This window comes from Lagenorhynchus albirostris, chromosome 6 (assembly GCF_949774975.1).
Source record: "Lagenorhynchus albirostris chromosome 6, mLagAlb1.1, whole genome shotgun sequence".
Classification (NCBI taxonomy): domain Eukaryota; kingdom Metazoa; phylum Chordata; class Mammalia; order Artiodactyla; family Delphinidae; genus Lagenorhynchus; species Lagenorhynchus albirostris.
Window position 1 is genome coordinate 54,377,957 of NC_083100.1, and position 14,360 is coordinate 54,392,316.

Sequence of the window (14,360 nt, forward strand, 5' to 3'; positions counted from 1 at the left end):
TTGTCCTTGGTAAACAAATGGCAACATATTAATGGATGTGTTTTGCTGTTTGCATTGGACAGATCAAAATATTCCTCCATCATTCACCAAAAAATTAAGGAAAATGGATAAAGTTCTAGGCTCTTCCATTCATATGGAGTGCAAGGTTTCTGGCTCACTTCCTATTAGTGCTCAGTGGTTTAAGGATGGAAAAGAAATAACTACAAGTGCAAAATACAGGCTCGTCTGTCATGAAAACACTGTGTCGCTGGACGTTAGTAATCTGGAATTAGAAGATACTGCGAATTACACATGCAAAGTCTCAAATGTAGCAGGGAGTGAGGCATGCAGTGGCATCTTAACTGTAAAAGGTTAGAATTTCTTTACCTCTTTCTGACCCTTTTCTGCGATTGCTTTTCAAATATAGCACTCTTTTCTGGAGTCCTTTAAAACTAAAAGTCTCCATAATTCTGTTTCTTTAGATACATATATGTTGAGTTCAAGAAATATTCAGTCATTACCTCTTTTCAGTAACTTTTTTTATATGTCCATAAAACTGTCAAAATAACCCAACAACAAGGAACTTAATTAAATGTATTTCTCTTAAAATCTATAGAACCACCAAGTTTCCTAGTGAAACCTGGGCGACAACAAGCCATACCTGATTCTACAGTGGAATTTAAAGCTATACTAAAAGGAACACCACCATTTAAAGTAAAGTGGTTTAAGGATGATGTGGAACTTGCCTCTGGACCTAAATATTTCATTGGCTTAGAAGGCTCAACTACCTTCTTAAATCTCTATTCAGTGGATGCTTCCAAGACTGGACAATATACTTGCCAAGTTACCAACGATGTTGGTAGCGACTCTTGTACCACAGTGTTGCTTGTGACAGGTGTGCCAGTTTGATTGTTTTATGTTTCTGTGTGACCTGTGGCTCCTGTCCTTTCTGTAATCTTTTACAATATATGTACCCAGTCAAGAAAGTGCCCTTCTTTCTAACACGGTACACGCTGTTTGCCAGGCATTGTTCATCTTTTTCTCTTTCCTATGTAGTACCTAATTGAAGTTCGTTATTTATATCTGCTCTGTTCCCTCATAAATCTCCTCTTTTCTTCACTCTCTAGAACCACCAAAGTTTGCAAAGAAACTAGAAGCAACCAAAATAGTGAAAGCAGGTGACTCAGCACGACTTGAATGCAAGATAACTGGATCCCCAGACATCAGAGTTGTGTGGTACAGAAATGAACATGAACTCCCAGCCAGTGATAAATATAGAATGGCTTTCATTGATTCAGTGGCCGTCATACAGATGAATAGTCTTGGTACTGAGGACAGTGGAGATTTCATTTGTGAGGCTCAGAACCCTGCTGGCAGCACAAGCTGCAGTACCAAGGTTATAGTAAAAGGTAGAAACCTCTTTTCTCTGTTCCTCATTACCTGAAACCCACCTTCTTCTCCCCGGGCTATCATAGCTCTTCATTCTTTTGCTGTCATTTTTAGCTTCCATTTGAGATCACAGAATATTTTCCCAAACTAGTATTATTTCCATTTTTAGATGTTTTTTCTTCTTAAGGTTTGCGTACATGTAGACAATCATTCTGAGATATTTTTCTTGTTATTCCAATGTCGTAATTCTACTCACCTCAACATATTAGCCAAGCAGTTCAAATCTGATGTTTCCAAAATGCTCAAAAAAACAAAGTGGGCATTTTAAAATTAATTTTTGCCTTCAATCAACTTATAAATATATCATCATCCTCACTATAATCTTTATCATTAAAAGCAAGGAATATTTACCACATATATACAAGGTTCAAGCAATACAGATTTTAACCTTACATTTACAACAGGACAATTATGTATATTTTTCTCTCTCAAATGTCAGTTCCTAGTTTTTTAAATTATATCACTATACTTTGTTGCAAATAGTACTAGTATTTTCCAGAAATTTTTTCACAAAGTCCAAGTTTGTCATATTGTAAGGCGATTATTGCAAAAACCATTTGTTGACATGGAAGACTTAGAGCACAAATGTTGTGATAACTTCCAAGTGTCCCAATTGTAATGTGTATACAAAAAATTTCATCCCTGAAGTCAGGACTCTGTACCTCATGCAAATCATATTGATTCTTACACTTGGGTTTGGGGGTTTGTTTGGTTATTGTTTTGTTTTGCTTTACAGTTTTGTGCATCAATCTTTATAGTCCCAGAAAAAGTAGTAAGGTGGAGTAGACAGAATGTTGAACTGCTCAGTAAGGTCACCTGAGGTCTAGCCCACGTTCTCGGCCAGTGAAGCAGAGTGATTTTGTAAAGGCTGATGGCTTCTCTGAAGCTGTTACTCCTAAAGTGATAGTGCTAGACCTATTATAGTATCTTGACTCATTCTTCCAATTTAAAAACAAAGAAATAAAAATATTCTATGAAGTTAAGTAGCCCAGTTCATGAGGAATTCTTGTTTTTTACAGAACCACCTGTTTTTAGCAGCTTCCCTCCTGTGGTAGAAACCCTTAAAAATGCTGAAGTTAGTCTTGAATGTGAACTTTTGGGAACACCACCATTTGAGGTGGTTTGGTACAAAGATAAGCGACAACTCCGAAGTAGCAAGAAATACAAGATCGCATCCAAAAATTTCCATGCAAGTATTCACATTCTCAGTGTCAGCCCTTCAGATATTGGTGAATACCACTGCAAAGTACAGAATGAAGTAGGAAGTGATACCTGCATTTGTACTGTAAAATTAAAAGGTATGCATTATTTCCTACTCATGGCAGAAATGGCAGGAACGTGCAAAATGCTTATTTGTTTTCTCTCTTCCATTATCTCGACAATCTTTCCAACAATCTCCATCCATCTTTCCCTCTTCAGAACCACCAAGATTTGTCTCCAAACTGAACAGCCTCACGGTTGTAGCTGGTGAGCCCGCTGAGTTACAAGCATCTATAGAAGGCACCCAGCCTATTTCTGTCCAGTGGCTTAAGGAAAAGGAAGAAGTCATTAGAGAAAGTGAAAACATCAGAATTACATTTGTGGAAAATGTTGCAACTCTGCAGTTTGCAAAAGCAGAGCCAGCTAATGCTGGGAAGTATATCTGCCAAATCAAGAATGATGGTGGAATGAGGGAGAACATGGCCACGTTGACTGTTTTAGGTTGGTACAATATGGTGCGATAGTTCCTTGATACAAGGAGGTGCCAAACGCTGAGATGACTTACTAAGAGATACTGGTAGAGTCTCCTGTTTTGAATTTCTAGAACTATGTCAGTCGTCACCCATTTCAAAGGTTTACGGGAAAGGACCTTTCAAACACTCTTTTCTGTGTCTGTGAGCCTAACAAAAATGAGCCGTCTCTTATTATTTTCTTGATGGGTTAGGGGATGTAATCATGACTATCTTTTGTTGAAGAATGAAAAAATTGGGAGCCCAGCATATGCCACAAGGAAATTTTTTCCGAAAGTAATAGTTGTTAAAGCTGACAAGAACTCCAAAGATCAAAGTTTGATAGGAACGACTTGCACTTTCATCTTTGGGCATATTCATTTTCAATTTTGCCATTGTTTGGATAACAACTTTCAAAAAACTGTCTTTAGCACCTTAAAGTAGAATAGAAATACTGAGTAATTCATAACAACATGTAGGCTTTGTTCTAGAGAGGGTCAAGTGCAAATCAGTATATATCAACATTGATTTGTACATTGAATTGTTTTGGAAGTCAACTAATGCACCAACATATTTCTTAATTATAACTCATATAATTTCATGACAGTGTGTAATTATGGAATCACCTCTTAAGGTCTAGAGAGAGAGAGAGAGAGAGAGAGAGAGAGAGGGAGCCCTAAGATATCCATATCATTGGAAGAAACAGTGTTAATGAATTTGATAGTAGAAACAAGGTAAAGGTAACAGGCTTTGACAGATGGCTATCACATTTTATTTCAGAGCCTGCGGTCATTGTCGAGAAGGCAAGTTCGATGACAGTGACTGCAGGAGAAACGTGCACTCTGGAGTGTAAGGTGGCTGGCACTCCTGAACTCTCAGTCGAATGGTACAAGGATGGAAAGCTGTTGACCAGCAGTCAAAAACACAAATTTAGCTTCTACAACAAAATCTCTTCCTTAAAGATTCTCTCCGTTGAAAAACAAGATGCAGGCACATACACTTTCCAGGTTCAAAATAATGTCGGAAAAAGCAGCTGCACGGCTGTGGTTGATGTTTCAGGTTAGTTCGGATATGTTCTTCCCATTGCTTAAGCAAATTCCTTTCACACGCTTTCTTCTCTCAAGTGTCTTCTATTCTTTCAAACCACGAGTCTCTTGCTTCTCCTCATGCAGACCGAATGGTTCCTCCCTCTTTCACACGAAGACTGAAAGATACAGTTGGGGTGCTGGGTACATCTTGCATCTTGGAGTGCAAAGTAGCTGGATCATTGCCTATCTCTGTTGCCTGGTTTCATGAGAAAACCAAGATTGTCAGTGGAGCAAAGTACCAAACTACGTTTTCAGATAATGTCTGCGCGTTGCAGCTGAATTCTCTGGACTCATCGGACATGGGCAATTACACATGCATGGCTGCTAATGTCGCTGGGTCTGATGAATGCCGTGCTGTGTTGGCTGTACAAGGTCAGTGTTAGACGCTCACACCCTTTCTTATGAGTTCCTCTTTGGGTACATATCCAGGTTGGCACACATTCAAAAGTGCTCTTCTTTTTGATTCAAAATTGCAACTAAATTCGATGCTTACAAGGATCTTATCATTATCCTCCTTGTCTATGTAGAACCACCCTCTTTTGTGAAGGAACCTGAACCTTTGGAAGTACTACCAGGCAAAAACATCACCTTCACAAGTGTCATTAGAGGAACACCTCCGTTCAAGGTTGGCTGGTTCAGAGGTGCCAGAGAACTGGTGAAAGGAGACAGATGTAACATCTATTTTGAAGACACCGTGGCAGAACTGGAATTATTTAATGTCGACACATCTCAGAGTGGGGAATATACCTGTGTGGTTTCTAACAATGCCGGCCAAACATCCTGCACTACCCGTCTCTTTGTAAAAGGTTTGCTCCAGTGCATTTGTGCTTCCTACTTTTTAAGGGACATCTTTGTTTGTGTTTTCACTGTGTTTAACTGCTGTGCTTTGTCACTCCCCAGAACCAGCTGTATTTGTGAAGAAATTAAGTGATCACTCTGTAGAGCCAGGGAAGTCCATCATTCTGGAGAGCACCTACACTGGAACACTCCCCATTTCAGTTACCTGGAAAAAGGCTGGTGTGAACATTACACCATCTGAAAAATGCAACATAGTCACAACAGAGAAGACCTGCATCCTGGAAATTCTGAATAGCACAAAAGGAGATGCAGGACAGTATTCTTGTGAGATTGAAAACGAGGCAGGAAGGGATGTTTGTGAAGCTCTGGTATCTACATTAGGTGTGTTTCTTATTCTCAAATGATTGGCATTTGTCTAACATGAGGCATGGTTTATGTGCTTTTCTTTAATTCCAGTTGCTGACTGTGAATCTTTCTTCTCTAGAACCACCTTATTTTGTTACGGAACTGAAGCCTCTGGAGGCATCAGTTGGAGATTCGGTTTCTTTACAATGCCAAGTTGCTGGGACACCAGAAGTTACAGTGTCTTGGTACAAAGGCGATACCAAGTTACGGTCAACTCCTGAATACAGGACCTATTTTACAAACAATGTGGCCACACTTGTTTTTAATAAAGTGAACATCAATGACAGTGGAGAGTACACATGTAAAGCAGAAAACAGTATAGGGACTGCTTCTTCTAAGGCTGTCTTCAGAATTCAAGGTGATGATATTATTTTAGAAATTAAGAAGTTTCTTTTTTCCTTGTCTTCACTCTTATCTTTATGGGGAAATTTTTATTTCATCTACTAATGCCTCAAGTATTACTTGTCTTCCAACAGAGTCCCAGCGCCCACCTTCCTTTGCAAGGCAATTGAAGGATATCGAACAAACTGTTGGGTTACCAGTTACCCTCACTTGTCGACTGAATGGCTCCGCACCCATCCAAGTGTGCTGGTATAGAGATGGGGTACTTTTACGAGATGATGAAAATCTACAGACATCATTTGTAGATAATGTGGCAACTTTAAAAATTTTGCAAACAGACTTGAGTCACTCTGGCCAATACTCCTGCTCAGCTTCTAATTCACTTGGAACAGCGTCTTCCAGTGCTAGACTGACAGCAAGAGGTTTGTTCCTATGTTACTCTCTCTCTTTGCAAACCATGACTTCTTAGTCATTGTCAAAGTAGAAACGGCCAATAAAAAAGAGAAAAAAAACCCATGTTGCCTTTTCTTCTCATCTTTCAGAACCTAAGAAATCTCCCTTCTTTGACATCAAGCCTGTATCTATAGATATTATCGCTGGGGAAAGTGCTGACTTTGAGTGTCATGTTACTGGTGCTCAACCAATGCGAATTACTTGGTCAAAAGATAACAAGGAAATCCGTCCTGGAGGAAACTACACAATTACATGTGTGGGAAACACTCCCCATTTGAGAATTCTTAAAGTAGGCAAAGGAGACTCTGGTCAATATACTTGCCAAGCAACCAACGATGTTGGCAAAGACATGTGCTCAGCTCAACTCAGTGTAAAAGGTATCTTCACATGGCATTTACCAATATTGTTCTTTCACATGTTGTGTAATTTTCTTTGAAAAGTTTCTTTAGTTTGTAAATGTTCGGGATAAAGTAACTGGATCATGTTGGAATTTGTATGTTAGTGGTGGAGGCAACATTCATCGAAGTTCTGTTTTCTCTTTATTTTGTTCTTTAAGTTAGTGTATCTCTAAAAGTAGTCTTATCAGGGGGTTGTTTAATTGAAATTTGTTAAATGTTGTTTCAACTCTCTCTTTTTTCACTCTTTCCTATTATGTGGCATTCTGACTTACCATTTTGATCAAATACCTCTATAATACATTAACTTACATGTTTTAGTTTCCATATCCAAACTACAAAGATTAACTTGCCAATTAAATTCTCTATTAAAAATATTAAAAGTTTATTTAATAGAAAAGATAAATATATTTTACCACAGAACTCTCAGAAAGTACATATATTCTTACTAATAAACCAGATTAAAAATGTATTTATGGACTCTTCAGCTACAAACGTAAGCTGTTTTTTTCCTTTGACTTACTAGAACCTCCAAAGTTTGTTAAGAAATTAGAAGCTTCAAAAGTTGCAAAGCAGGGAGAATCCATCAAACTGGAATGTAAAATAAGCGGTTCCCCGGAAATCAAAGTTTTGTGGTTCCGAAATGACGGTGAACTTCATGAAAGTTGGAAATACAACATGTCATTCATGGATTCTGTGGCATCACTCACCATCAATGAAGCCAGCACAGAGGATAGTGGGGACTATATCTGTGAAGCCCATAATGGTGTTGGGGACGCCAGCTGCAGCACAGCCCTGACGATTAAAGGTTAGACATGCTAAGCTGCTTTCTTTCTTCCTTCTCCTCTGATCTGGATTCTTTCTCAGCAATGTTCTGAGCTCCAAAATAAAAAGGCTAGTTAAGGGGATTTGCTTGCAATTCTTAAACTAGTTTTTATGACTAGTCATTTCTTATGTTGGTATACTGTCATATGGTCACACCGGGCACTCAACGATTTAGACTCTAAAATATTTTTTCCCTTTCATTAGGCAAATGCTCTCATTGCTTATCTTCTTTTCTTCTGGTAGCACCTCCTGTTTTCACCCAGAAGCCTTCTCCAGTAGGAGCCCTTAAAGGTTCTGATGTTATCTTCCAATGTGAAATTTCGGGAACCCCCCCATTTGAAGTGGTGTGGGTTAAAGATCGCAAGCAAGTTCGGAGCAGCAAGAAATTTAAAATCACTTCGAAAAATTTTGATACAAGTCTCCACATCCTTAATCTGGAAGCTGCCGATGTAGGAGAATATCACTGCAAAGCTGCTAATGAGGTGGGAAGTGACACGTGTGTTTGCACTGTCAAGTTCAAAGGTTTGTATCCGTGGGCACAAAAATATTTATCTCTTGCTTTCATCTTTTCTTGCTTGACCAATAATGTATGTGGCTGTGATTCTCATCTTTTTTCTCTAACCACAAATTTCTTTCATTAGAACCCCCACGGTTTGTGAAGAAGCTAAGTGACACCTCAACCCTCGCTGGGGATGCCGTTGAGTTACGGGCCGTAGTGGAAGGCTTCCAGCCCATTGCTGTCGTCTGGCTGAAAGATAAAGGTGACATTATCAGAGAGAGTGAAAACACTAGGATTTCATTCATTGATAACGTTGCAACACTCCAACTTGGAAGCCCAGAAGCATCTAACTCTGGAAAATATGTGTGCCAGATCAGAAACGATGCCGGAATGAGAGAGTGTTCAGCAGTCTTGACTGTCCTAGGTTAGTAACAAAGTACAGCCTGAGAAAAAAATCAGGTTGATTGACCCATGATCATTGCCTGCACATATTACTCTTAGCCAATAATATACTGATTACACTCTTAGTTTGAAAGAAGACTTTGTGTTCAATGCAATATACTTCTTTCAGAACCAGCCAGAATCATAGAGAAACCAGAACCCATGACTGTCACTACCGGAAATCCTTTTGCATTAGAGTGTGCAGTGGCTGGGACACCAGAACTTTCAGCCAAGTGGTTCAAAGATGGGAGAGAATTATCTGCAGACAGCAAACATCACATCACATTCATCAACAAAGTGGCTTCACTTAAAATCCCTTGTGCAGAAATGAATGACAAGGGGTTATATAGCTTTGAAGTGAAAAACAGTGTTGGTAAAAGTAACTGCACTGTGTCTGTCCATGTTTCGGGTGAGTAGTATGAGGTTTTTGTGAATATACCCTTTTTCCTGGGGTAGAAAATAAGGCTTCTCTTTCAACGGAAAACTACCCTTCTCCACGTAGATCGAGTCGTGACTCCTTCCTTCATCCGCAAGTTGAAGGACACCAACGCCATCCTGGGGGCCTCGGCGGTTTTGGAGTGCAGAGTCTCCGGCTCCGCGCCCATCTCCGTGGGCTGGTTTCAGGATGGAAATGAGATCGTTAGTGGGCCTAAATGCCAGTCCAGCTTTTCAGAAAACGTCTGTACTTTGAATCTGAGCTTCTTGGAGCCCTCTGATACAGGCACGTACACGTGCGTGGCCACCAACGTGGCTGGGTCAGACGAATGCTCGGCCGTCCTGACTGTCCAAGGTCAGTGCACAGGCACCAGGCTGCTGCTTGACTTAGTGACTGCCTCACAGGGGATTTCTTTATTTTGTCTTCGTGTGTAGTCTTTTTTTGTTTGTTTGTTTGTTTTTTAACATCTTTATTGGGGTATAATTGCTTTACAATGGTGTGTTAGTTTCTGCTTTATAACAAAGTGAATCAGTTATACATTTACATATGTTCCCATATCTCTTCCCTCTTGCGTCTCCCTCCCTCCCACCCTCCTTATCCCACCCCTCCAGGCGGTCACAAAGCACTGAGCTGATATCCCTGTGCTATGTGGATGCTTCCCACTAGCTATGTACCTTACGTTTGGTAGTGTATATATGTCCATGCCTCTCTCTCGCTTTGTCACAGTTCACCCTTCCCCCCCCCCATATCCTCAAGTCCGTTCTCCAGTAGGTCTGTGTCTTTATTCCTGTCTTACCCCTAGGTTCTTCATGACATTTTTTTCCCTTAAATTCCATATATATGTGTTAGCATAAGGTATTTGTCTTTCTCTTTCTGCCTTACTTCACTCTGTATGGCAGACTCTAGGTCTATCCACCTCATTACTTCGTGTGTAGTCTTTTTTATTATTATTAATTTATTTATTATTTTTGACTGTGTTGGGTCTTCGTTTCTGTGCGAGGGCTTTCTCTAGTTGTGGCAAGCGGGGGCCACTCTTCGTCATGGTGTGCGGGCCTCTCACTATCCTGGCCTCTCTTGTTGTGGAGCACAGGCTCCAGATGCACAAGCTCAGTAGTTGTGGCTCACGGGCCTAGTTGCTCCACGGCATGTGGGATCTTCCCAGACCAGGGCTCAAACCCGTGTGGCCTGCATTGGCAGGCAGATTCTCAACCACTGCGCCACCCGGGAAGCCCTCATGTGTAGTCTTAATTCCCTTTTCTTCAAGGAGCAAAAGCACTGCTCAATTGGATTTCTTTTTTCTCTTGATCTCCCCCACTCCTGGGGTATCTAGAACCACCATCTTTTGAACAAGCCCCTGATTCTTTGGAAGTTCTCCCTGGAATGAGCCTCACATTCACCAGTGTCATTAGAGGCACCCCGCCTTTCAAGGTCAAATGGTTTAAAGGCAGCAGGGAACTGGTGTCAGGGGAGTCATGCAACATCTCTCTGGAAGATTTTGTCACAGAACTGGAATTGTTTGAGGTGGAGCCATTGCAAAGCGGGGAATATTCTTGCCTCGTGGCTAACGACGCTGGCAGTGCTTCCTGTACCACGCATCTTTTTGTGAAAGGTTTGCTCTTTTCTCCAAAACATGTATCTTTAGCATTCTTTTCTGATTCTTTATTTGAAGATGCCACTTCTGCCCTGCTGTTTTCTCCTTATAGAACCAGCCACCTTTGTGAAAAGATTGGCTGATTTCAGCGTCGAGACAGGAAACCCCATCGTTCTCGAGGCCACGTTTACCGGCACACCTCCCATCTCGGTGAGCTGGATGAAGAATGAGTTCCCCCTTACACAATCTCGGAATTGCAGCATTACCATGACGGAAAAATCTACGATCCTAGAAATTCTTGATAGCACAATAGAGGATTATGCACAATACAGTTGCCTCATAGAAAATGAGGCCGGTCAAGATATTTGTGAAGCGCTGGTATCTGTCTTAGGTATGTTGACAGTTACCTCTTCTTATTGCTCTCTTTTCTTTCTTTTAATACATCCTCTTTTAGCTAGTATGATTGATTGATTACCATCCTTTCTACCTCAGAACCACCTTATTTTATTGAGCCTCTGGAACACGTGGAAGCAGCCATCGGAGAACCTGTAACTTTACAGTGTAAAGTGGATGGAACCCCAGAAATTAGAATTTCTTGGTATAAAGAACACACAAAGCTACGATCGGCTCCTGCGTATAAAATGCAATTCAGAAATAATGTCGCCTCCTTAGTAATCAACAAAGTGGATCCCAGTGACGTGGGAGAATACACGTGCAAGGCTGAAAACAGCGTGGGGGCAGTGGCTTCCTCAGCTGTGCTCGTTATCAAAGGTGATGATCGTTCTCCTAACAAGTCTTGCTGTGTGTTGACAGATCCACTTTCTTAAAAACGTCACAAGGTTAATGGGTTGAAGTATGCTGCGGGTGTTTTCTCTCTTGTAAATAAGGATTGTCTGTGACTCCCTTCCAGAGCGCAAACTTCCACCTTCCTTTGCAAGAAAACTGAAGGATGTTCAGGAGACCCTTGGCTTCCCAGTTGCATTTGAATGTCGCATCAATGGCTCAGAACCTCTTCAAGTGTCTTGGTACAAAGATGGGGTGCTTTTGAAAGACGATGCTAATTTGCAAACATCTTTTGTTCATAATGTAGCAACTCTTCAGATTTTGCAAACTGACCAGAGCCATGTTGGTCAGTACAATTGCTCTGCTTCTAATCCTCTTGGGACAGCTTCATCCAGTGCGAAGCTCATCCTCTTAGGTGGGTAGCTCATCACATTACCCTCTTCATCATAAAGCAGTTTCACTGCTCCGGGCCACCAAAGGTCTGGTGCCACTTAGTTTCTGCTCCATGTCTGGGAGCATGAAAACTGAAGTCACCATGTTGGTCTTCATTCTTTTCAGACCATGAAGTGCCTCCTTTCTTTGATCTAAAGCCTGTGTCAGTAGATCTTGCTCTTGGAGAAAGTGGTTCTTTTAAATGTCACATAACTGGAACTGCACCAATCAAGATCACTTGGGCCAAAGATAACCGAGAGATTCGCCCTGGAGGCAACTACAAGATGACTTTGGTTGAAAATACTGCCACTCTGACGGTTCTCAAAGTAGGCAAAGTTGATGCTGGGCAATACACCTGCTATGCAAGCAACGTCGCTGGAAAAGACTCTTGTTCTGCTCATCTGGGTGTACAAGGTACTTGTTCAAGTGAAATAGTAAGGTCTCATTTCAACATCTGAAAATATAGGAGAAAGCGTGTGCTTGAAAGATACGTTTAGGACTATGGTCTAGGAATTGGAAGTGATTGAATAGATCCAGGGTCTTCTAAGTGGGAGCAAGTTTTTATAATGTTTATTTAAAAAAATATAAAACTGGTCAAACATGGACTGAAGGTCCATTTTCAAAGGCTGAAATTGCAAGAAAACCCAAGTTTGAAAGAAATTATCTTAGGACAATAAAAGGAAGTTGTCTCGAATGACTTACTTTCCACATTAGTTTATAAATTAATGGATTTTGTTCCTCGAGGGGCTAGCAGAGCCCCAAACTATCAAGCCCTTCAAGAAGAGTCAGATTGTGTCAACTTCTTTTCCTCTACTAGCTCCACTTAAATAACAATGGAAGCCAGGGGACTGGGGAGTACATCAATATCTGACATCATGGAAGGCAACCATGTCTCTCTGTAGCATGTTCAAGGCTGCTGTGGTCAGAAATCAAACATTTAACTCAATGAGCTGCTGGTCTAACCCATGAGAGCATTTTAAGGGTTTTAATGGTGATAGTTTATAAATAACTTCAAATTAAAACAGAGTTAGATTTAGCAGCCCACGTGCTCTGTGATATATCGCTAATTATTTTTATCTCCCTAAACTTGAATTTTTTGATTCAGTTAATGAAGAAAGCGATCGCTCTCCCCACTTCAAAGGGATATTATGAAGGTTGAAGAAATATCTATTTAAGGCCTATAAGAGAAAATAGCACTTTAAAATATTAAGATATCTAACCCAATTTTGCTACTCTGACTCTTCATGGTACATAACTGATATCTTTGCAGCCACAGGAAATAGACTGTCCTGCACTGGTTCACGTACAAGAAAGTAATCAAACTCTCTCAAATCCCTGTAAACCGTAGTGTGATTTCACCAACAGATACACACTCTGACTGTGATCTTGCACAAAGTGATTCTTTTGCTGGTAGGAGGATTGCACAAAAGGAATAAATGTCTCTTCCTCTTTCCTTTTGCAGTAATATTTGATGTGGGTGCTTACAAAAATAAATATATTTTATAGGAATTTTCTAGTTAAGTTTCACCTAACTATTCTTCCTTGAACTGCAGCAAATAAATTTGTTTTCCAGAGCTAAAGACCTCTCTGTTTGATTTTTCACTTCATCCTGAATTATACGTGTCTTCCCTTCTCTTCCCTTGTGTTTTCTGTCTTGCTTCCATAGAACCCCCCAGGTTCATTAAGAAGCTAGAACCTTCAAGAATCATGAAACAAGATGAATCTACAAGATATGAATGTAAAGTAGGAGGGTCTCCAGAAATCAAAGTTTTATGGTATAAGGACGAGACTGAAATTCAAGAGAGCAGTAAATTCAGAATGTCATTCCATGACTCGGTGGCGGTATTGGAAATGCACGCTCTCAGTGTAGAAGACAGCGGAGACTACACGTGCGAGGCCTGCAACGCAGCGGGCAGAGCAAGCAGCAGCACCACCTTAAAAGTTAAAGGTCAGCTCCTACCCTTCTTTCATGTTTTTCACGTTAACTTCCTCCTAGTTGTCCTCTCAATTCCCTGTTTGACTCTCCGTCGAGGTTCTAAAAATTTTAAAGGACACAATAGAAAATCGAGTGTAGTGTTCTCTCTCTATGGTGGAATGGAAAACTGATTCTTACTTGTAACTACATAGTTACAGAACACATCCTAATGTTCCTTTTTTCCTAATTTTAGAACCACCCGTTTTCCGCAAAAAGCCTCGTCCCGTTGAGACACTGGAAGGAGCTGATGTTCACCTTGAATGTGAGCTTCAGGGCACCCCCCCGTTTCAAGTTACTTGGCATAAAGACAAGAGAGAACTTAGGAGTGGCAAGAAGTACAAGATAATGTCTGAGAACTTCCTGACGAGTATTCACATCCTGAGCGTCAGTGCTGCAGACGTTGGGGAATATCAGTGTAAAGCCACGAACGACGTGGGGGGAGACACCTGTGTTGGTTCCATCACTCTGAAAGGTTAGAGTGACTCCATTCTCTTCTGCTTACAGTTTTCCTTCTAACTTTAATACCCTGTTGGCCCCTCAGCTCTTGCCCCATCCTTTACCGCTAGCTGTCTTGTACTTTTCCCCTCTCTCCTTTCTAAATCCTTTTATAGTTAGTGCGCATCCCATTTCTAAATCCTAGTAATTACCCTTTTAGACAATTTTCCCAGTAGGTTTTGATTGGATTTAGAAAGCTAGAGAGGCCAAGATGTTCGACTCTTTCTGCTTAGTACAAACTCTAATGCACCTCTGCTCCCATTCA

The 14,360-nt window shown here is 40.7% G+C and overlaps 1 protein-coding gene across 19 annotated transcripts in view; it reads left to right on the forward strand.

Annotated features, from left to right (window-relative positions):
• The window catches only part of TTN (titin), a 287,195-nt gene that overhangs the window by 84,796 nt on the left and 188,039 nt on the right, over window positions 1–14,360 (forward strand). For all 19 annotated transcript variants that reach the window (XM_060152562.1, XM_060152541.1, XM_060152543.1 and 16 more), the window contains 24 exons: window positions 63–350; window positions 596–874; window positions 1,107–1,388; window positions 2,448–2,726; window positions 2,848–3,129; window positions 3,918–4,196; window positions 4,310–4,597; window positions 4,753–5,031; window positions 5,126–5,404; window positions 5,508–5,786; window positions 5,905–6,192; window positions 6,313–6,600; window positions 7,145–7,426; window positions 7,687–7,965; window positions 8,085–8,366; window positions 8,514–8,792; window positions 8,886–9,173; window positions 10,150–10,428; window positions 10,523–10,801; window positions 10,903–11,181; window positions 11,321–11,608; window positions 11,752–12,039; window positions 13,292–13,573; window positions 13,794–14,072. In XM_060152562.1, the coding sequence (XP_060008545.1) occupies window positions 63–350; window positions 596–874; window positions 1,107–1,388; window positions 2,448–2,726; window positions 2,848–3,129; window positions 3,918–4,196; window positions 4,310–4,597; window positions 4,753–5,031; window positions 5,126–5,404; window positions 5,508–5,786; window positions 5,905–6,192; window positions 6,313–6,600; window positions 7,145–7,426; window positions 7,687–7,965; window positions 8,085–8,366; window positions 8,514–8,792; window positions 8,886–9,173; window positions 10,150–10,428; window positions 10,523–10,801; window positions 10,903–11,181; window positions 11,321–11,608; window positions 11,752–12,039; window positions 13,292–13,573; window positions 13,794–14,072 (6,774 nt within the window). The remainder of the gene's footprint in view (window positions 1–62; window positions 351–595; window positions 875–1,106; window positions 1,389–2,447; window positions 2,727–2,847; window positions 3,130–3,917; window positions 4,197–4,309; window positions 4,598–4,752; window positions 5,032–5,125; window positions 5,405–5,507; window positions 5,787–5,904; window positions 6,193–6,312; window positions 6,601–7,144; window positions 7,427–7,686; window positions 7,966–8,084; window positions 8,367–8,513; window positions 8,793–8,885; window positions 9,174–10,149; window positions 10,429–10,522; window positions 10,802–10,902; window positions 11,182–11,320; window positions 11,609–11,751; window positions 12,040–13,291; window positions 13,574–13,793; window positions 14,073–14,360) is intronic.